This window comes from Drosophila mojavensis, unplaced genomic scaffold (assembly GCF_018153725.1).
Source record: "Drosophila mojavensis isolate 15081-1352.22 unplaced genomic scaffold, ASM1815372v1 contig_81, whole genome shotgun sequence".
Classification (NCBI taxonomy): domain Eukaryota; kingdom Metazoa; phylum Arthropoda; class Insecta; order Diptera; family Drosophilidae; genus Drosophila; species Drosophila mojavensis.
In genome coordinates, this window is record NW_025318907.1 from 2,358,762 (window position 1) to 2,381,339 (window position 22,578).

At 39.6% G+C, this 22,578-nt stretch overlaps 4 protein-coding genes across 5 annotated transcripts in view; 2 read left to right on the forward strand and 2 right to left on the reverse strand.

The window, feature by feature from the left end:
• Nucleotides 1-7,144, reverse strand: part of LOC6580505 (protein muscleblind) — a 186,317-nt gene extending 179,173 nt beyond the window's left edge. Inside the window, exon 1 of the mRNA XM_044011200.1 lies at nucleotides 7,122-7,144. The gene's annotated coding sequence lies outside the window, so the exon portion shown is untranslated. The remainder of the gene's footprint in view (nucleotides 1-7,121) is intronic.
• On the forward strand, nucleotides 4,109-5,443 carry LOC6580509. Of its 2 annotated transcripts, none has more exons than XM_002006308.4 (3): nucleotides 4,109-4,328; nucleotides 4,386-5,263; nucleotides 5,335-5,443. In XM_002006308.4, the coding sequence occupies exons 1-2, from the start codon at nucleotides 4,239-4,241 to the stop codon at nucleotides 5,211-5,213; spliced, it is 918 nt and encodes a 305-aa protein (XP_002006344.1). In that variant the 5' UTR covers nucleotides 4,109-4,238; the 3' UTR covers nucleotides 5,214-5,263; nucleotides 5,335-5,443. The 2 variants fall into 2 exon arrangements, with proteins under 2 accessions (XP_002006344.1, XP_032586109.1); XM_032730218.2 differs by having other exon boundaries at nucleotides 5,340-5,443.
• Nucleotides 7,145-7,825: 681 nt separating the features above from the next.
• On the forward strand, nucleotides 7,826-14,008 carry LOC122757772. The gene is made up of 2 exons (XM_044011208.1): nucleotides 7,826-9,470; nucleotides 13,259-14,008. Exons 1-2 carry the CDS (start codon nucleotides 8,505-8,507, stop codon nucleotides 13,301-13,303), a joined length of 1,011 nt encoding a protein of 336 aa, XP_043867143.1. The 5' UTR covers nucleotides 7,826-8,504; the 3' UTR covers nucleotides 13,304-14,008.
• A 1,198-nt stretch (nucleotides 14,009-15,206) lies between these two features.
• On the reverse strand, nucleotides 15,207-15,918 carry LOC6580510. Its single transcript, XM_002006309.4, has one exon. The coding sequence runs from the start codon at nucleotides 15,898-15,900 to the stop codon at nucleotides 15,415-15,417; it is 486 nt and encodes a 161-aa protein (XP_002006345.1). The 5' UTR covers nucleotides 15,901-15,918; the 3' UTR covers nucleotides 15,207-15,414.
• Nucleotides 15,919-22,578: the final 6,660 nt, after the last annotated feature.

Here is a 22,578-nt window from a genome sequence, read left to right on the forward strand (position 1 = left end):
ATTAATAAATTATGAATTAGTAATCTAAACATAAAAAAAATACAAATTTTAAAATTAATAAAGAGAAAGCGAAGTCACAAATGGAAATAAAATAAATTTTAATACCTTTTAATGGTATTAACAAAATTAATACATTTTTTTTTTAATTTTTAATTTTTTTTAATTTTAATTTTAATCAAAAAATGAGTACATATATTTTAAATTTTTATTTTGATAATGTATATATTATTTGGATTTTTATTTCAGCTTAAAAAAAAAGGAATATGAATATGAATATGAAAAAAAATTTATTATTTAAAGCTTTTTTTTTATATATTTTTATTTTATTTTATTTTATTTATTTATTTATTTATTTTTTTTTATATAAAAATTACAATTTTTCCAGCAGCTAAAGCTTTGCAGCAAATTGTGTAAAATGACTCGAGTGATAAATTTAAGCCTAGACTGTCCCAAAATTTAAGTACCCAAAGTTTAGACAAAAAAGAAAATAAAATAAAATCTCTTATGTTAATAAATATTTAATAGAATTAAAAATAATTGTAATTTTATTTTAGTATTTAGTTAATTCAGAGATACTTAATGTGGTCTTTGGTGATATTGGAGCCACTTTTCTATCCAAAAAATGTATCCACCCAGTGCAAAGTCCTGTCTTGGCTTATCTGCGTCCTGCAACGACTCTTTGATTCCCGAAATTTATGTACGCACTGCCAAGGCCTCTATCGTTGCGAAGAGTATTGAAAGTACTGAAGCGAGCCAAGCAAAGCAGTCGCTGTGGGTCCTGGCTGTGGCCAGGCTTGTCTGACATGCATATATACATATAGCCCGGGGCAATAATTTGAAATTCGATTACCATAACCAAGTACTCGGAAAACACAAACAGCTAACGGGCTGCACGGAGGAAAATGGGCGATGCACGTGAAAAGCCAAGAAAAACAAAATGTATTACTGCGGCCTACGCTCGGCGACTCTTTCTGTGTGTGTGTGTGTGTGTGAGAGTTTTTGTGTGTTGAAAAAAAAAAAACACGAAGTGAAAATGGTGAAAACGTTCGTTAAAGACTGCCGGAGAGTCAGAGCGTTGGGCATCGCGGCCAAAAACTGTGGCCAAAAAGCCAAAAAACTTGAATATATCAGAATTTTTGAGCAAACAAGTCGCAAAAAAGTGAATGACAAAAAAAGTGTGTGTGTGCCCCAAACTATGACAGACTAAACACACACACACACACACGCACGTGTGCTTGGACAGTGACGCCAAATACCGTTGTTGGCCAAGTGAAAAGCCGCCATCCGCCTTTTAACCCAAACCCAAACTTCACTCGAGTCAAAAAGGTTCTTTGACTACCACTGAGGGTGGTGCAGTTAGTTCGGGTGGTTGTGGTGGTTGGGTTGCCGATGTTTGATAATTTGCGAAATGGATTTGAAAACAGCACAGAGTGAAGTGGGCATGCCGCCTGATCAAATTGCAATCGATTTGAGTGTGACCGTATTCTCATTCACCTTTCAATGCTGTTCTATTTCATTTAAGATATTCGACTGAGGCCTAAGACAATTCAAAATTGAAAGTCCTATTGAAGAACCAACCTATAGAATGAGACTTCATTTGGAATATAGCTGACTAAAAATGGAGCAGCCAATCGAAAGTAAAAGCAATTTAACCAAACCCGAACCGGGAGTAAGCTTATGTAAGTTATTAAGTCAGTGCCAGCAGCAATCAGCTGGAAAGTCATGAATATTGAGTGCTCTGGTGTAGAAAACTGTAACCTAATAAGCAATGCAATTAACTGCACCACTGCAATATCACCTGCAGTTGCGAACCGTTGCACTATAATTAATAATCAACGGCAGCTTAAAGATTTTAATTAAAATCAACAACAGACGCGTGCGAGTCCAGAATACGGGTGTACGGGGCTAGAAGGGTGTACGGGTGGGAGTTTGTACGGGTAGAGGGGCGTAAGGGTAGAGTGGTGTACGGGTAAACGGGTGTCAGAGTGTACGGGTGCACGGGTAAATGGGCGTACGGGTATACAACTGTACGGGCGTACGGGTATACGGAAGTCCGTTTGCTTCTCCTTTTGCGTCTCCTTTGCGTCTCCATTCGCTCGCAAGTCTCATGTTGTCAACGCCGTGGCAACGGTCGTTCGATTTCTTTTCATTTAGCCACAGTGTGAGCTGCATTGAAACGCAGCTCTGGACGCTGCCCTCCCCACTTAACCCATAATACCCTGTGCTCCGTACCGTTATCTGCTGTGGCTGGTAGTCCCTTTCGGCTCACCCCACGCTGGGTTTCTCTGCTCAAGGCTTACAGCTGAGAGGATTCAAGAGAATTGTGCAATTATTCAGCTGGTTCGTGGAATCACATTGCGAATTTTAGGAGCTGAACATGCAGGCATCTGTTGCCATGCAACCGTTGAAATACAGTTCAGCCAGTTGCATCAATGCTAAGAGAAATGCGATTGAGGAGGATCAATTGACCACACTTGAATTAAGCCTAGGAAATGAGCATATGAATCTAATCCAAGTCGAGGCCTGATTGACATAATAGTGGATGCATGTATTCACATCTAAGCTGGAGTTTTCTTGACGGGAGTGCACAACTAGAAGATACCCTACATCATTTCAGTAGAATATGATTATAGCGACACTCAAGGGACCGTCTTAAATACCCGGCAGGCGCCATAACCGTATAAGTTTGCTCATAAAAGTTTATCTGGGTAATTTTCGTCTCTATAACCGTACAGACGCTATAAGCGGAATCGCTATAACCAGATTTTACTGTATATGCTGATGACCAAAGCACAACTTTTTCATCTTCCATTGGAAGGAAGAAAGATATACAAAAAGGTTTAATATCTAGCATTAAAGTAAACAGTATAATTTTGAAGTGGAAGCCTGCCTAGATGTGGATTTCCTGATTTTCAAAGAGTTGAACAGGTGTAGATCAACCGGAGTTATTGATCCGGATCACATATATTTTCTGCCACCTTCTTCCGCTTTACATTTTAGGCAGATTTTGCTTCACAGAAACTATATGTAGAACTACTAAAATAAACTTAAAATTAAAATACAAAATAATAAAAATTCAGATAATAATAAATAAACATCAAGACAAATCGGAAATCATAAAGCTTTTATCTATTTATGCATATATTTCCTAAGCCTTACAGTTTAGTATGTGCAGGGTATTTGGTAGTCGGTCACAGGCGATCGTTTTATTCTGTATTATTTTGCAACTTTGCCAAGTTTCAGTTTCAGTTGCAATTACTTGGCGCACCTGAAGTGGAAGTTGGGCCAAAGGTTAGCGACGATTTGTTTGTGTTTGTTGTTGTGGCTCGCTGTCTCTCTGCACGCGTGTGTGTGTGTGTGTGTGTGTGTGTGGACAACGGTTTTAAGTTTGCACCAGTGCCCCGCCCAATTGCATCAAGAATTTTCCTCCATTTTTTCCGTATATTTTTCGCATTTTTGTTGACTTTGCGCTTTCTATTTACGCTTTGCTGTTGTTTGTTGAATTCCAACTGCAATTATGTGAATTTTTACCGTGCACAGCATAAAACAATTTTACCCGCCCGCTCTCCACACAAGGATCTGTCTTGCTTACAGTTACACGAGAAATCGTTTCATAGAAATAATATAAGTTAGCCAGCAGCTGCCGCAGGCGGGCAACTTCTGGTCAAGCTCAAAGTTAAACACCTAAGCGAAACTCAGCTCTGGCCCAGAGACTGGCCAATAAAAGGAGTAGAGAGTGGAGGGTCGAGAGGGTCGAGAGTAGAGGGCAGATCCATTAAACTGAATGAATTGATTGCCATTTATTGGCCTAAAAGAAATAAATCAAATGCCAAATCTTACGCATTTAAATAAATAATAATATATATCTCTCTTTATATTCATATTTATATTAAATATATTTTTATATTTAATATATATTTATATTATAATAATAAATAATATTTTTCTTTATATTCATATTTATATTTAATTTAATTTTATTTTAATTTATTTATTTTTTTTTCATTTATTATTTCGACATTTTCTAGTAGGCTTTGATATCGAAATAAAAGCCTGAAGCCTCTTCAAGCTCATGTATAGCTTCAGTTTCGTATTAGATTTAGCGCACATCACACAGCTGAAATATTTTATTATTATTTTTTTTTTTTTACAACATTTTTAGAGTGTAGTGTATTTTTCAATTATTTCTAAACTCAATTTTTTTTCAAGAAGAAATAGTTGAAGACGTGGGTGGCACAATGGCATCGAATGCTGGTAGCAACAGGAGCAAGGGCAGCAAGAACAAGCGCGACATTGGCCAAGCAAATAGCTGCGAAGCCAACGAGCAGGTGAGTGAATCGAACTTGGGCTGTGACTAACTGTGCTGTAAGCGGAAACCGTTATAGGAGAATCGCGTTGAGAAGGTGCCAGAGGCCGTAGGTGCTGATGGGCAGCAGGAAGCGAATGTCACTGATCAGACCGGCACCCAGACAGAGCAGCAGCCGGAGCATGTGAAGGTGCCCAAGAAGAAACCGAAGCGCGGCAAGGCCGGCAGGAAGGCGCGCGTGCGTGGCAAGAAGGAACTGAAGAAAAGCGTCATACGGCGCATGTGCCGCATTCCGTCGGAGGACGGCAGCCGGGTGGACAATCGCGATGCCGAGATCATGTACACCAACTCGCAGTTCGGCCAGTCGACACAAGCGTGCAATCGTTCCTCGTGTCAAGTATGCGCACTGGCACCGCGTCGTCGCATCAGGATCAGGGCCCTGGCCACCGCTGCGGCCAAGGCCAAGTCCAAGACGAAGCGCTTGATGCCCTTGGCCAAGCGTCGGACAACTGCCAAGGTGGGCCGTCCGCGCAAGTCTGCATCGGCTCGCCAGGCTGCATCGTCTCGCCAAGCTGCATCGGCGCGCAAGGCTGCATCTTCTCGCAAGTCGGCATCGGTTCGGCCCTCGGGTGCTGGGTCCATATCTAATTTGGATCCCGCATGCCCAGTGTCTTTGACAGGCCCCCAGGGGGTGGGCCCCACTCGTCAGTGCCTGTGCACCGAGCTGAACGGCCAGGTCTACAAGCTGATGGACCTGCCAGCCAGCATTGACTGCAGCAGCGCCTTGATGTTCTCCTTGCGTCGCCAGCAACTGATGCGCCAGTCGAAGCCTCGACTTAACACCAAACGCCAAGTTGGCAAACATCCCACCAGTAGCCAAAAGCTCAGCAAGCAAGACCCTAACTAAGCCCAACAAAATATATCCACGAGTTTATTTCATGCTAAATATTTCGAAAGGTAACTAAGTTAGCCTAAGATATCATCTCACTATATTTAATACCCATCTATCTCTCTCTTTCTCTCGACAGTATAGTATGGCCTGATATGGATATTTGTATTAAGCATTTCATACTTTTGTACTGATTTCAAGATATGTTGAATAAATTCCACCTAACAGGTCAACAAAGCAAAACAAAACAACTGACGTTCAGATTCTTTTGTGAATGGTAGTTCAATGGGTATAATGTAGGTTAACAGCCAAATGAGGCGTGTTCGACACACCTTGAAAGAATTTTAGCTTTCCTGCAATTTATTCAAGCTGTACACAAATTTTGAAAATAATTTTGCATATGCTGCCAATTTTAGTTCTATAGTTTATATAGTTTTTAGTTATAGTAGATCGTAAGAAAGTAAGCAGAGATATATTTATAAATATTATACATATAAAATGAAATTGAATACAATTTCTAGTATAATATTTCTTAGAAATGTATATAAAATATAAATATATATATTTAATATATGTAAATATTTAAATAAATATTAGACTATAGATTGCTGCTCATATAAAATAAAATTGTCTGCAAAAAATATGTATATACAAATAGAAACTTTTTTCATCATATATATGTCTATATATATATATATATATATATATATATATATACTATGAGTATATATGTGTGTTCACTTCCGGTGCGACACATCCGGACGTCACGTAGTAGACTCAGTTTGCTTTGAGTTTTCAGTTACAAGATTTCGCCCGGCACAGCAATCTCCACATAAAAGCGAATGCTGGACAGTTGCTGAGTTGAGTTTCAATTTTCACTTAAAACAAAGTTTGCACATGCCAAAAAAGAAACAGAAAATAAAACAAACACACAACCAGCGAGGAGGGTTATTACGGGCCAGAGCAAAGCCAAGGCAAAAAAAAAAAAAAAACCAACTGCACACTAGGATTTTTTTTTTTTTTTTTTGGGGGGGGCGCTCAGGCGTTAACAGAGCGCGCCTAACATTGTTTTTCGTTTTCGTTGTTGTTGTTTGTAATCAGAGCAAAGTAGCGATGGCAGACACATGGCCCACGCCCCTCAGCCCTTCCCTCAGGCGGGGAACACCTTTGGGCGAGGACTTACGTGATTTGGCCAGCGCGTTTGCCATTGCAGCAAATCACAGCTCGAGTCAAGGCAACTGCAGCAAATAACAACAACAAAAACAACAATAGAATACAAGTTGGATAAACCATAATCAGCATGGCCGACAATGAAATACCCTTGCAGGCGCAGCTTTCAGTTAAAGAAAAATTTTGTAATTTTGTAAAAAAAAATTGATATAACTATAAAAATATTAAAATATATTTAAAAAAAAAATATATATATATATGTATAAAATATGTATATAATTTTTTATAAAAACTTATAAACCATCTTCAAATCTATTTAGTTTGAATCAATTAAAATTAAAATCAATTGTACTATCCAGCCACTAAATATCATTAAATAATATAACTATACAAATATTTAAATATATTTTATTTTTTTATTTTTATGTATATAATTTTTATATAAAAATTTATAAATACCTTCAAATATATGTAAATCTAATCAATTAAAATCAATTGCTCAATCAAGCTGATAAATATAATCAATTTATATTCCAAATAGATAAATGTTACTGCAAATATTTCAGCATATTCTCATATCAAACATAAAATCTATGTTCAGCAATACCCCTTAAAAACAATCACATTGTATGGATGGGTATACCCGCTGTGTACAGTCTCTGTGCTAAAATGAGCAGCCAAATTGTTGTATGGTTAGCGTTTGTCCTGATGATCAACACGAAAGCAAATAAAATAAGCTAAAAGTTTGTGGCTCACGTGACATTTGTTTTGGCAACAGTTTCCTCTCATTGCTTCATTGCTGGCAATCGAAAGAACGTACCTGCAATGCACAACAAAGAACTTGATTTTAGCTAAAATCAAAACAACAACAACAACAGGTTGCTTATAAATAAGAGAGCAAAAATATATAGAAACATGTATCTGAAAAAGAAAATAAATAATAATGTAAGATTTACCGACTGTTTTATACTCGCTTTCATTTGATTTAGTTTTATTTATTTGTTTTAATTCTTGTTCATTTAAGCCTCAGCTTATTATTAAGAGTAAGACCAGTTGCTGCCTCTCCCTCTTTGACTCTCAGCTGTGATTTTATATGTGTTCGGCGCAGCAGCTAATAATTGCTCTTAATAGTTAAATAAGCTTCTCTTAAGTTAATCTCTTTCCTTTGTCATTCTCATTCGCTGTTAGTGCACTCTTGCACATAACAAAGCATAACACACATACATATGTAAATCTCATCCGCTCTGTTAATTGCATACTCCTCTTTATTTATATTCTTTTAAACTCTGTACGAAAATAGTCTTCATTCGCGCAACACCTACAAACTTGTCACCCTCGCATCGAAATAACTTTGCCTAAACAGTGTCCACAGACTCGGCATTAAATTAATAAATAATAAGCTAAATTATATCGTTTTGGTTTTATTTTTTTTGCCTTCGTAAATGATTGGAGCCAGAGTTGTCGAAAAAGCTCGACAGCTTCAAACATTTTGGTGACCCCGACGTGATTTCTAATACACTCTGTGGTGCTCGCTTAGCGCGTTAAACGTTATTACACCATCTTGGCGTCGCTCATCAGTGAAATTTACAAAACATTTGTGCAAGATAGTGCATTCAAATTATCAATTTCATTGTGACACAACCTTGTAAAACATTTAACATTTCGTTCGAACTGCTTATATGTATGTGTACGCAATTGTCTTGAGTTTCTTGCATCCTCTTTTAATTGCCGTTTCGTTCGTCGCGGTTGGCGCTTTCTCAGCTGCATCTGCATAGAAAGCGCGCAAACCTAAAAAGCTGTGTCAATCGTAGAAGACACACACACACACACACATACATAAATCAAAGCTCAGATAATCTGCATGCAGTGGCTTTGCATTCTGATTATCTTTATCATTTTTTCTTTCGTCCGTGGATCATCGCGTTTAGCGCCTTTTATGTAGCGTCTGCACAGCTATTCCGAAAATAGTTGTCTCGATCACACACGTACATACATATGTATATACGTACAGTGGGCTTGCATATAAAATGTGCAGATAAATTATATGTGCATAAGTGGAACTATTAGCTTGTACATTAACTTTGCAATTGCAAGTGTTCTTTCAAAAGTGAACATAAAACAAATAAATTTGTGGCTAAAATGAATAATTTAGAATCGAGTGCTGATCAAGTTCCTGCATCTCAGGTCACTTATCTAAAGCGTAAAACGAAAGCGCTGTTCGATAGACTCGAAAGACTATATGCCGAATCAGACGCGGACAAATTAAGCCATATGGATTCGTGTGATTTACGTGTACTTTTGGACTCAATCACCAAATTAGAGTCAAATTTCGATGCGGTTCACACGAACTTAGAAGAATCAGATTTTGAGTCCATATCCAGTGATTTACCTGCGAAATTTGAATCAATTCTACTGAAGTTTAAGGCCCTGCTTCAACGTGAACTGGGAAGTCGGCCAAATCAACAGTTTTCTTCGACACTTAATACAAGCTTTACAAATGCTAATCCAGTGCTCATTATGTCAAATCGGTCGCGTTTGCCGCAGTTGGAATTGCCAAAATTTAGTGGAATCTATACTGAGTGGGAAAACTTTTTCTCTATGTTCAAAACGATCATAGATGCTGACTCTGAGCTCAGCCCTATTGAGAAGCTCCAACATCTTCGGTCCTGCTTAAGTGGTGCTGCGCTGGATACCATCGGCTCATTGGAAATAAATAGGGCTAACTATAGCGTCGCTCTGGATATTCTTCAACGTCGATTTGATAATAAACGTTTTATTTTACAGGCACACATCAGAGCGATATTTGGGCTTGAGAAGGCAGATTCATCTGTGGGTAGACTGAGGCAGTTGGCGGATAAGGTTACATCTCACATTCGTGCTATGGATTCTCTTGCATCGAGGGAAGAAGTCGCTGATTGTATCATCGTGCAAACAGTGTTGCAGAAATTGGACAAATGCACTCAGGCCAAATGGGAGGAACGATCATCAGCAAATGAGTTACCGTCGTGGGCCAAGTTGTCAACGTTCTTGCAAGAGCGGTGTCGAATGCTTGAAAATGTGGATCAAGTTTTGCAGGATGGTCAGGTTGGCAAGTCAGGGAAGATCGTGAGTACATATTTAAGAAAATCATTTGTTGCTTCCAAAGCTCCCAGTCGTTGTGTCTTTTGCGAAGACACGAGCCACATGATATTTCAATGTAAGCGTTTTGAGCAATTGCCACCCATTGCACGACATAAGGAGGCCAAGAGACTCGCTCTGTGCCTAAATTGCCTAAGAAAGGGGCATCAGCTGAAAGATTGCAAATCTAGTACCTGCCGCACTTGTCAATCGAAGCACCATACCTTATTGCATTACAATCAATCTTCAGTAGATACATCCAACACTGTCCAACAAACAAATGCAATACATTCCTCTGCTATGGTTGCAATGTCACCTTCTTTGCCTCAAGCCCATCTGTCGCCTCATTCGTCTGATGTTGTGCTTCTAGCCACTGCTATAATCCTTGTTAAGAATCGAGCTGGAACATTCGTTCCGTGTCGTGTACTCTTAGATTCAGGATCTCAACTTCACTTTGTTACCACGCAATTCGCTAATCAGCTTCAGCTCCGAAAAAGAAAGTCGCTTAGTGCAGTTTCTGGCATTGGAGATGCTAGCTTCTCAACTGAAGGATATTCAGTCGATCTCGTTCTGAAATCGCGGATTTCAGATTACTCAACTACCATCAGCGCAATCATCGCCAAGACGATTACTGATAATCAGCCTGGAATTTCAATGTCTACTAATAGTTGGAACATACCCTCAAACATAAAGTTAGCTGATCCCTTATTTTATAAGTCACAGCGAATTGATCTTCTCATCGGAGCTGGTCTTTTCTTTGAGCTGTTGTGTATTGGGCAAATTATGTTGGCACCTGGGTTGCCAGTTTTGCAGAAAACTCAACTCGGCTGGATCATATCAGGTGGCGGGCAATCGGCCCCCAAACTCTCATCGTTCATCGTAACTCAAAGAGCTTCCGATGATACCAATCTCAGCACTCGGCTTGATGATTTGGTTCGTCAATTTTGGGAAGTGGAGCACGTTTTCGAGCCTATCGCCAAGGTAACAACAGAGGAGCTCCACTGTCAGCAGCATTTCATCACAACTCATCGTCGATTGTCTTCAGGGGAATACTTAGTCTGCTTGCTTCGAATCTTTGGGCGACTCTTATGTGCAGGCCAAGCGTCGGCTCTTAAATTTGGAGCGTAAGTTTGCTCGAAATTATGCTATGAAGGAAAAATACTCTGCATTTATGAAAGAATATATTGATCTCGGCCATATGTCACCGGTGCTCAGCGCAGAGATTTCTAAATGCAAATACTTCTTGCCTCATCATTGTGTATACAAGGAAGAAAGTTCGACAACAAAGCTGAGAGTGGTATTCGACGGTTCGGCTGTTACCACATCTGGGCTTTCATTAAATGATATTCTTATGTCAGGACCGACCATACAAGCCACATTGTTTCACACACTCGTTCGTTTCCGCACATTTTCCATTGCACTTACAGGTGATATTAGTAAAATGTATAGGTGTGTGAAGGTTTCAGAGCCTGATGCAATGCTTCAATGTATCTTATGGCGAAACTCATCAGACGACGACATTCTAGTCTTCAAATTGAATACCGTCACTTATGGGACCAAGCCCGCTTCTTTTTTGGCTATTCGTGCAATGCACCAATTAGCAATGGATGAGTCGTCATCATACCCCCTAGGAGCTAAAACTGTTTTGCGAGATTTCTATGTTGACGATCTGATCTCAGGAGGCAATTCAGTTGAAGAAGTTCGCGACATAATGGAACAAACTAAAAATCTTCTTGAGCGAGGCAACTTCAAATTGAGAAAATGGTGCTCAAACTCAATCAACATTCTTCGCGGAGTTCCAGAAATCGAGCAGGAGAGTTTTCTCAAACTCGGCGATGGGACCGATGTGACAAAAACTCTTGGACTCATCTGGGAGCCTCGAAAGGATAGCTTCGTATTCACTTTCGAGCCCAAAATTAGTGTTGGAAAACACACAAAACGTTCAGTTCTGTCAACCATTGCGCGATGCTACGATCCGTTAGGTTTGATCGGACCAACATTAACTAGGGCAAAAATCATCTTGCAACGCATGTGGAGAGACAAGCTACAATGGGATGAGAGTCTACCACAATCATTGGAAACGATTTGGAGCGAATTTTGTAAGGACTTTCATCAAGTGAGCAATGCAACCTTTCCTCGTTATGTACTCGAACTTAAAGCAAGAGTTGAATTACATGCCTTCTGCGATGCTAGCCTTCAGGCCTATGGCTCTTGTGTTTATGTTCGGTCATCGAAGAATAATGCTGTTAAAGTGCATCTACTCTGTTCCAAGGCTAGAGTCGCCCCACTAAAGACCCTCACTGTGCCTAAGCTTGAGTTATGCGCTGCATTTCTGCTTGCGAACTTGATAAGCGAGATAGAGAAACTGAACTTGTTCAAATGTGAGATGCATTGCTGGTCAGATTCAGCGGTGGTCTTGTCTTGGCTAAAGGAAGAGCCATCCAAATTCAATGTTTTTGTTGCTAACAAGGTTTGTGCCATACAGCAGCTCACAATCGGCATGGAGTGGCATTACGTGCCCACTGAGATGAATCCTGCAGATATGTTATCTAAAGGAGCAGCACCGTTAGAGCTCTTGCACTCGAAATTATGGATGCATGGACCTTCTTTTTTGCAAGAGGAAAAATGTTATTGGCCTAGGCACTGCTTGCCTGAAGCATGCTTGCCTGAAATGCGTCAAAGAGTCTTGCTGTCGGCAGAGCATGTGGACATCTCTTTGTCATTCAAGTACATAAATTCATTCGGAATAATGAAGCGAATCTTTGGTTATGTTCATAAATTCATCCGGAAAATAAAATCACCTGAGTTATCATCGGATGATCTGCGTCAAGGATCGTTCCTATTATGTCGTCTTGCTCAAAGAGCTCAGTTGCAACCGGAATACTCTGCCCTACAGAATGGAAGGAATATACACTCGTCAAGCGCCATTCTTTCGCTATTTCCGTTTATGGATGATTTTGGTCTACTAAGAGTTGGTGGTCGTTTGGGGCATTCTACTCTCGGCTTCGATGCGCGTCACCCAATTATTTTACCCAAAAACCATCCCTTAACCTTCGCTATAATATCCCATTTTCATCAAATGCATCACCACGCCGGACCGCAGGCTTTGCTTGCAGCTATTCGATTGCAGTTTTGGCCCATAGGCGGCATGAAAACTGTTGCCCGAGAATTGCGAAAATGCATAATTTGCTGCAGATCCCGGCCTCGCCTAGTTGAGCATATAATGGCAGACTTGCCTAAGGAGCGTGCACAGTGCTCACCGGCATTCACAATCACTGGAGTTGACTATTGTGGACCTTTTTATTACAAGCCCGATGGACGAAATAGAGCATCAGTAAAATGCTACGTCTGCGTGTTCGTTTGTTTCACAACCAAGGCTGTATGGCTGGAGCTTGCAAAGGATCTGTCAACAGCTGCCTTTTTGGGCGCCCTCAAGCGTTTCGTCAGTACGCGCGGCATTCCAACATGCATCTGGTCAGACAACGCAACCAACTTTGTGGGTGCACGGAACGAGTTGGCGGATCTGAGGCGTTTATTTTTGAGCCAGGAACATCGTACTGAAGTTCACAACTACTGCATCAACAACAGCTTCGATTGGAAATTCATACCTCCTCGTTCGCCACATTTTGGCGGTCTTTGGGAGGCAGCAGTGAAGACAGCTAAAAGGCACCTATATCGGTCTATGGGATCGGCACTTCTTGGTTTCGATGAACTGCGCACATTGGTGTGCCAAATTCAGGCTATAATCAATTCTCGTCCTCTTGTTCCAATTTCAGAAAACCCTGATGATCTTGGAGTTCTCACTCCAGGGCATTTCCTGATTGGTCGACCACTTATCGACTTCCCCGAACCAGATCTATCTCGGATTAACTGCAATCGCCTCGATCGCTGGCAGCGTATGACATACATACAGCAGTTGTTTTGGAAGCGATGGAGTGAGGAATACCTCACAATTCTGCAACAGCGAGTAAAATGGCGGACCCCACGGCCTTCTATCAAGGTCAACGATGTCGTCTGTGTAAAAGACGAAAACCTGCCACCTTTGAAGTGGCCATTAGCCCGGGTCGTTGAAATCATCGCTGGAGCCGATGGAGCCGTGAGAGTCGCTGTTCTGCGTACACCCACTGGAACTACACGTCGAGCTGTCAATAAGCTGTGCGTCCTTCCGGTTGATGATCCTGTTAAAAGTCATGGTCTTTTAACGGTGGGGAGGATGTTCGGCGCAGCAGCTAATAATTGCTCTTAATAGTTAAATAAGCTTCTCTTAAGTTAATCTCTTTCCTTTGTCATTCTCATTCGCTGTTAGTGCACTCTTGCACATAACAAAGCATAACACACATACATATGTAAATCTCATCCGCTCTGTTAATTGCATACTCCTCTTTATTTATATTCTTTTAAACTCTGTACGAAAATAGTCTTCATTCGCGCAACACCTACAAACTTGTCACCCTCGCATCGAAATAACTTTGCCTAAACAGTGTCCACAGACTCGGCATTAAATTAATAAATAATAAGCTAAATTATATCGTTTTGGTTTTATTTTTTTGCCTTCGTAAATGATTGGAGCCAGAGTTGTCGAAAAAGCTCGACAGCTTCAAACAATATGTAATGATCATATTTTGTATAATACTCAGAGCAATCATTGAGCAATATGTGAAAATGAAATATGATCTGCCTCAATTTGTTCATACTTTGAGTGTTGATCCACCAAATGAATTCACGCTGAATTCCGGGAATACATTGTCATCTGAATAGGTTTCTATATCATATAATTTTGAATGGAAATAAATATGATTCGCCTACGTTTGCAATCAAGTAAAAACTTCTTGATTATTGTAGCTTTGTTAAGAAAATAAATAAAAATTTTAAATTCATATAAAATAAAAAATGATAATATTATAATACAATATTACAAAAAATAAACAAGTAAGAAGGCTCTAGTCGAGACTGCTCGACTAGGAGATACCCTGAACCCTCCAAGCTGATATTCTAATCAGTCTGGACTTCTTTTATGCACACATACATACACATGCACTTATAAGCACGCGCTCTGCTTACTGCGCAGTTAGCAGCGGCAGCGCTTGGGCTGCGCTGCAATATGATACAACATTATTTGTTGAATAATTTCTTTTGTAGACATACAATCTTAATGAAACTTTCAGAGCGTAAGCATATGGTTAAAATGTGTGTACATTCCAAAGCACAAGTCTCTAGTACTTGAAATGCGTTTTTTACAAATTTGGGGCGAAGGGGGCGTGGTATCCAAAATCTGTAAATTACAAAATCTTTGTGTCCATTAACTCTATATACAACGCAAATTTGAAGTCTCCAGGTTTAAAAGTGTTCAAACTAGGCTGAAAAAACCAAGTCGATTTTTCGAATATTCTCGATAAAAAAGTTATCGGATGAGTTATCGAAAAAATAAAGCAAACTCGTACTGCCTATGGTATACACGAGTATGCATGCCAAATTTCAGCTCTCTAGCTCTTATAACTTCTGAGATCCTTTTGCTCATACGGACGGACGGACGGACGGAGGGACGGACGGACGGACGGACGGACAGACGGACAGGGCTATATCGACTCAGCTCGTCGTGCTGATCAAGAATATATATACTTTATGGGGTCTGCGATGATTCGTTCTGCCTGTTACATACTTTTCACAAAACCATTATACCCTGATTTCCCATTTTCAATGGGTTCAGGGTATAAAAAAAGGGTATTTAATTGTTGTTTGTTTTAATGCATTTTATTATTTATTTGATTTCAGTGGGCTTACAAGACTTTTGATGCTCCTTTACAAATTATATCGCCACAGTTTTCACCTTATCGTGAAATTTATTTTATAAATTTCTATTTCCTTTTTTGTCCATGTCGTGGTCAAGGAATTATTTTGATAAACATGGAAACATTTCGATGCCACAAACACTTTACCAGTGAGGCTCATGTCTACCGAAATTATAGCCATAGCCGAACCACGCTTCAGGACTGCTAGTGGGGGGTCTTTGGGGTGGTGTATGGGTGGCGTAGTCCGCTGCTGATCCTGGCTTTGGTGTTGCAGATGCAACTGACCCACTACCTCCCGCTGTATTCTTATTGAATACCGAATCCCACCATCTTTTGATCGTTCCACGCTCGGGCTTTAATTCGTATTTAGCTCGGCGGCATTCGTTCAACCGTACATTCATGACATATCCATACGGGCACCTGGCCGTACGCTGAACTATATCTGGCACGCAACTGTTCGACTGAGGGCTCCAGGAAAAGCCCGGAGCACATTCATTCAAGGACCTATCCATTTCATCCACAAATCTCTGCTCCAAGTCTAACGCCGATGCGCCTCGCGGCAGCAAGAGGCCCTCATTCGGCAACAGAATGTGGGGCAACGCTGCAGCCAATTCCGTATTTTCCACCATTGCGAGATAACTGATATGGCTCTGGTGCAACGCCCTATATATATAGACCTAATTTTGATGCCTGACCGTAATCAATGTACTTATCCATTGCAAATTTCCCCCATCGAAACGTAAATAACGTATATAGAGCATATTAGAGCTATCATGTAAGATGGTCGGCCAACGGCAAGAGACAATTTCCAAATTGGAGAATTTATTAAATCAAAATCATTCAAAATCAACGGGCGGCTCTCGATTTTCGATTAATTGAGAAGCAAGTAAAAATTATCATTCTAGATCTAATTTGTAATCAAAGTAAAGCCTAATCTGATCTGATCTTTCAGTTAAATGTTCCATGGATTGATATAGTGTAATACGATTTCGTTCTTATTAGGCTGTCAAGTCAAACGTCGCAATAGAGGATATTTCATATTAGGCATGCAAGGCAAATCATATTTAGCTGGAAATCGAAATGCATTCGCCACGGTCTGGCAGAGTTTGTAAAAAAGTCACAAGGGCATACACATTTATATTTATATACAATAAAAAAAAAAAAAAAAATATATATATATATAGATATAGATAGATAGATAGATAGAGAGATAGAAAGATATAGAGAGATAGAAAGAGAGATATATAGAATGATAGATATATAGATACACATATATAGATGGATAGAGTAGTCTTCCTATAGCTTGTCTATCCAAATACAACAATTATGTATTATTTGTGTTGCATTATCTGGAAGAATTCTTTAAGCCACACACTGCCAATTTTTCGATTTTAGCTGTAATTTGTATTGATGCTCTTCTGGCAGACATTCGAAGCAGTCTCTTCTCTGCTAGACTATTTACTACTATTCACTACTACTACTACTACATCTACTGCTACAGAGCCACACATGTTTCTATGCTAGACTCGTTTTTCGTTGTTCTGGAATTCTACATACCGCGAGTTGTGAAGGTGTTTAAAGTCTGCCCGATTTTGTTGGCAGCCATAAATTCAATTTTCTGGCTAAATAATCGCTGTAATTAAGAGATACCCACATGCAGATACATCGGCACCCACCCCACACACACACACACACACATACACCACAACTAAATCAAACAGACAATATGCCATTACGACTCTTGAATATGCCCATTACGGGGGCCTCAACATTTAGCCGAAGGGTCGGAGTAGCGTGAAAAATACCTGCAAAAATGTTCGCATGCCATTAAATTCGGCAAGCAGCGCGTTAATGGCTCTCGGCTGAGTGCGTGTGTGTGCGTTTTGCTGGTGTTGGGCAACAGGATGCTTGACTGAGCTGGCATTTCATCATTGCCTTTGCCAGCCAGCGTTTAATGAGTGAAATGAAGTAGACTACTTGTCAAATGCAAACTGAACGACGAACTGCGAGTTTTAGCTGATGGCGTGGGCGCCACTTCAATTGGCCGAATGTGCAACAGTTGTATATAAAGGCCTAAGATATCGACATTCAATTTCGTATTAGGAATTTTCAATTTATTAAACTGCATTAAATGTGGCACAATGAAATTGAAAAGTCAACGCAAATCAGTTGGCAAAGTTTGGCTAGCTGACAGAAAGTGGGTATTAAAGAGTTTTTCAACGAAAGCCGCTGGAAGAGCATTGACACCTGCCCAAAGGATACTAACGTCCTTTGCCGGCTTTCAGTGTACAGTTACTTGGCAAAAGTTGGCTCCAACCTTTGCCCAATTGTTTGTTTGCTCGCTTGTCGCGCTGTCAGTTGGGCGGACTGCAAAGTGTCGCCTTACGGCAGTCAAGTTGTGGCTGTCACACCCCCGCTACTACGTTCATGTCCACTGCTAACGGTTTATCTGCAACAGCTGCAGCGCCAGCCCCTCGCTCCCCATCCTAAAAATGTGCAGCTAAGTTGGCATCAAGTTGCTTCACGTTGACTGACTTGACTTTCATCATCAGAAAAAAAAGTGGAAAATTGAAAAGCGAAAAACGAAAGAAAATCAGTCAACAATCAAGATGAGAATGACGATGATGATGATTCCGCTCCTGTTGACTCGTTGTTGTTGTCACTTTCATTTGTTGAGCATTTAATTATTCGAAATAGCATCAGCCTCCGTTTCAAATTATCTAGACTTAGGATTCAATTGCCCAGCCAGGTACTGATCCCACGCTTCAAATTGAGCAGTGAAGGCTCATTTCATAGAACGGCATAATTGTCTATATATAGATATGAAATTGCTTTCATATTTGATTAGAAAAACTGCAAAGATTTCACAAGATATTGAACACAATACAAGTTACACTTTCAATTATGAAAATAATAATATATGTACGTAATAATAATGTGAAAAAATTGTTTTTGAAAATACTAAAATTATTTTTTATTTTAAGTAAATTATGATAATAATAAAAAATGAAATAGCAATCTAATACAATATTAGAGCAATTCTCAAAGAAAATCTTTAATAAAAAAAATATTTATATGTATATGCAAATTATAAATTATTAATAATATAATATAATATAATAAATATTGCGGATTTCTGTGTATATTGTGAAAACAGGATATCAAGCAGCGTCGCCACGCAGCAGAATCGAGCAATAGCTTCATATGGGAGCCCACAATTTAAGTAAATTATAATCAAGAGAGAGAGAGAGAGTGACAGAGAGTGGGAAGAGTGGGAGAGAGATAGCTGACACCTATGGGGCGGTAACGTCCCACAGAGTGGTCATCAGGTTTTATCTAAGTTTGGTGCAATGCAATTGCAACATGTTGCAGCAGCTCCAGCATATTGCCGTTTGCTCTAGCAGATGCTGATGTTGCTCTAGCTTCCCCACAAGGGAGAGAGTGAGAGAGAAAGAGAGAGCGAGAAAGAGAGAAAGATAGATAGAAGAATAGAGTGTACAACTGACAGCTTGGCTACAAGTGACGGCGATAAAATGTTGGGACGTTCGCTGCCATATGACATGATTTTTTAGCTCTGATTTGGCATCAACTTCAGCTGAAGAACTTGCCGCAGGATAACGACGACTGCATGCAAACTATATGCAACAACAACAACAATGGGCGAAAACTTTTCTTTTTGCTAGCCCGCAACCGTTGCCCAGAAACACAGCCACTGAAACAAACCCGCACCCACACACACTCGCCTTGGCCAAGCTTCCATTGCTTAGCCAACAACGTGGCAACGTCTTGAGGCATTTCGACTCCTCTTTTGCTGCAGCTGCCTGCTTTTTATTTAGTTTCCTCTCTTCTTCCTTTTTGTTTGCTTGACTAGGACGGGTACGTTACGCCCTTGTCCTGCGCCTGTATACAGCTGGCTGCGATTTCTACACACGCTGCTCGTCATTTCGTCTGCTCGTCTGCTCGCTCGGCATCCTGTTTGTGCGTGTTGCATTTTATTTGTGGCATAAAATAGGGTTTTAGTGGATTTTTTTGGCAAATGATTTTTGCTGCGGCCGTTAGTTACGCTTGCATAAACTTTAATTCTATTTCACAACACACCAAACGGAACAGAAAACTTGGCTAAAATGAAACGCATGTCAGCTTCTTGCCGTTCTACCGTTTTCAATAAATATGTCTTCCAAGATCTTAAAGTAATAAGAAATGACTGCCTTACTAAAGTCTTGACTAATGAGTGTTTTTTATATTACTAAGCCGATCACGATTCATGATAGAAATGCCAGATATTATTGAGTTGACGAAAATAATAAAAATATCCTATTGGTATTCTATACAATGCCATTGCATATTATAGAATAAACCCCATTATTGAAATGTCAAACTATGCACATTACGTATACGCTTTGCTGGCTCTGTTAAAAAGCTTGCGTCACAATTGAAATTCTGGCACACACTCAACATCGTCAAGTCAAAGTTGAACAAAACGACACAAAAATACCAATTGAAAAATGAAAAGGAATGCAGTGGAATACACACATATACATACGCACACACACACACACACACACAAACGGAATGTCAGTTGCGGCAGCTGTGCGGCCACGTGAAGTACCTGGCCCAAATCCGGCTTCAACTTAATCCCGGTGCTTGGCATTGCTTTGGATCAACGCCGACAACTACAACTGATGTTGATAATCACAATGATGCTGATGAATACGATGATGATGATGATGATGATGATGATATGGAGACCGACTAACGTTGACAATGATGCCTTTGAAAGCACTTTTCGTAGCATTATGTGGCAGCGCCATGCAGGCTAAAGTTCGGGCTTTACCTCACGCTTCTGCAACGACGACAGCGACGTCGACGACGACGACTTCAAATGCTTTTGGGCTGACAATCAAAAAGTCATCAAATATGAATTTTACGCTAAAATTTTTCACCTGTGCATGTGCAAGTGCCATTTTTATGGCTTTTCCCATAGCCAAGACAGGCCAGAGTCTTTGGCACGTCTTTCCACTGAATTGCACTTTTGTGCATTGCAGGAGTGGCACAACATCTGCGCCTCTATATGTGAACCTCTGTACATGTACTTATGTTGTTGGGACTTGCCGTTTAGACGATCACATTGTACATTCATCTGTATCTGTATCTGTATCTGTATCTGTATCTGTATCTGTATCTGTATCTGTATCTGTATCGGTATCTGTATCTGTATCTGTATCTGTATCTGTATCTGTATCTGTATCTGTATCTGTATCTGTATCTGTATCTGTATCTGTATCTGTATCTGTATCTGTATCTGTATCTGTATCTGTATCTGTATCTGTATCTGTATCTGTATCTGTATCTGTATCTGTATCTGTATCTGTATCTGTATCTGTATCTGTATCTGTATCTGTATCTGTATCTGTATCTGTATCTGTATCTGTATCTGTATCTGTATCTGTATCTGTATCTGTATCTGTATCTGTATCTGTATCTGTATCTGTATCTGTATCTGTATCTGTATCTGTATCTGTATCTGTATCTGTATCTGTATCTGTATCTGTATCTGTATCTGTATCTGTATCTGTATCTGTATCTGTATCTGTATCTGTATCTGTATCTGTATCTGTATCTGTATCTGTATCTGTATCTGTATCTGTATCTGTATCTGTATCTGTATCTGTATCTGTATCTGTATCTGTATCTGTATCTGTATCTGTATCTACCTTGTGCTTTTTTATACTCAGCATTTTTGTATACTCATTCACGAAAACGACTTGAGTATATTGGCTTTGTGCAATGTACGCCTTGTTACCATTTGGGACGTACTCGTGACCCCCAGAGGGGCGTGGAAGATTAATCCGGTATCTTAGAAATCATGGAAATTGAAGTGCTAACCTTTGAGTATACTTATTATATATGTATACTACCGTTGATAACACAATTTCAATTCAATTTTTTTTTTTTTTTTAATTTTTATAATAAAAGTTAAACCAAATAACTCTTATTTTTAAGTTTTATTAAATAAATTGAATATAAGAGTTATGATTTGATTTTTTAATAAACATTGATCTGTAATAATTATTTTTTATTTTTATCATAAAACTAATTTTAATAATTAAAGGTAAAAACAAAAAAGAATTCTAATTTTTTAATTTTTGTGCTATAAAAGTTGTAGTTGTTACGCTCCCTGATATATATATATATATATATATATATATATATATATATATGTGTATATGTGGTAGCATTTTGGGCGTGAATGAGTATACTACTGTCGCTAATGCCCGACTGCAATGTCGTTACTTGTTTTATACACCATTTGGCTAACTCACAAAATAGCTGGCGCCTGCAGTCTGCCAAACTCAAACCAACTGTGGCGCTCGTCATATTCGTCGCAGCCGTTGTTGCTGTCATTGCCGGCGCCATGGTTAACAGATCTTAGCCAGACACGGACACTGGGCTCTAGGTCACTGATGTGCGTGAATCTGTATGTGAGTGTTTGTGTGTGTGTCGTTGTCGTCGCGTGCGAAGTTTGTCAGGGTAGTCGCAAAAATGGCATTGTGTGCTGCCATGAAATGGTTCTTAAATATTTCTGCCAGCCCAACTATATCAAATACGGCTATCTCATGTATTTGTATATACATAAGTATGTATATGAAAATATAAAAATTATTCAAATAAATATATGTGTATTAGTATATATACATATATATGTCGTATCAGTTCGATATTAGACTGCTGTTGAAGTTGCAATTTGATATCTTGATATCGTGTTAATCGATTGATTTAGAATTGTAGCGCAATTAAAGGATGCACTGTCACTCAGAGAGAGACAACAATAGCTGTTGCTGAACGTGGTTCCGGGCGTCGCTGGGTGAGAGCGAGACGGCTAGTTATGTCGTTCGCAGTAGGGTTGCTGTGCTTTCGATGAACAAGAATATGGGACCAAGAATATGGGACCATTATATAAATATATATATATATATATATATTATATACATAATCGAAGTTCATATGCGTCAGAGTCAGAAAATGGAGATAGCGCCATGTAAAAATCGTAAAAAGATTTATGACGCATTCCAAGCAAAGACGCGGAGACAGCGCGGAGACATTTGTAAATAAAGCACGTCAACCCGTGCAAGCTCAAAAGTTGCGTGCGAAAAGTGCTTTGGAAGAGAAACTCCTGCCAAAGTTTATAACTAAAATAGCATTAAGATAGATAGAGCAGTAAATGGCAATAAATCGAATAGATGACTTCGAGTCGTAGCAGTCGGGGTGATGACTGTTATTGGCTAATGAAGCACACGTGTGTCTAA

What these genes read in the sequence shown, in the direction of transcription:
- LOC6580509 (XM_002006308.4), top strand. Translation starts at nt 4,239, where the DNA reads ATGGCATCGAATGCTGGTAGCAACAGGAGCAAGGGCAGCAAGAACAAG. An exon ending in GCTGCGAAGCCAACGAGCAG is followed by an intron (nt 4,329 to 4,385) that starts GTGAGTGAATCG and finishes AAACCGTTATAG; the next exon opens with GAGAATCGCGTTGAGAAGGT.
- LOC122757772 (XM_044011208.1), top strand. Translation starts at nt 8,505, where the DNA reads ATGAATAATTTAGAATCGAGTGCTGATCAAGTTCCTGCATCTCAGGTC. An exon ending in TTGGCAAGTCAGGGAAGATC is followed by an intron (nt 9,471 to 13,258) that starts GTGAGTACATAT and finishes TTCCAATTTCAG; the next exon opens with AAAACCCTGATGATCTTGGA.
- LOC6580510 (XM_002006309.4), bottom strand. Translation starts at nt 15,900, where the DNA reads ATGGTGGAAAATACGGAATTGGCTGCAGCGTTGCCCCACATTCTGTTG.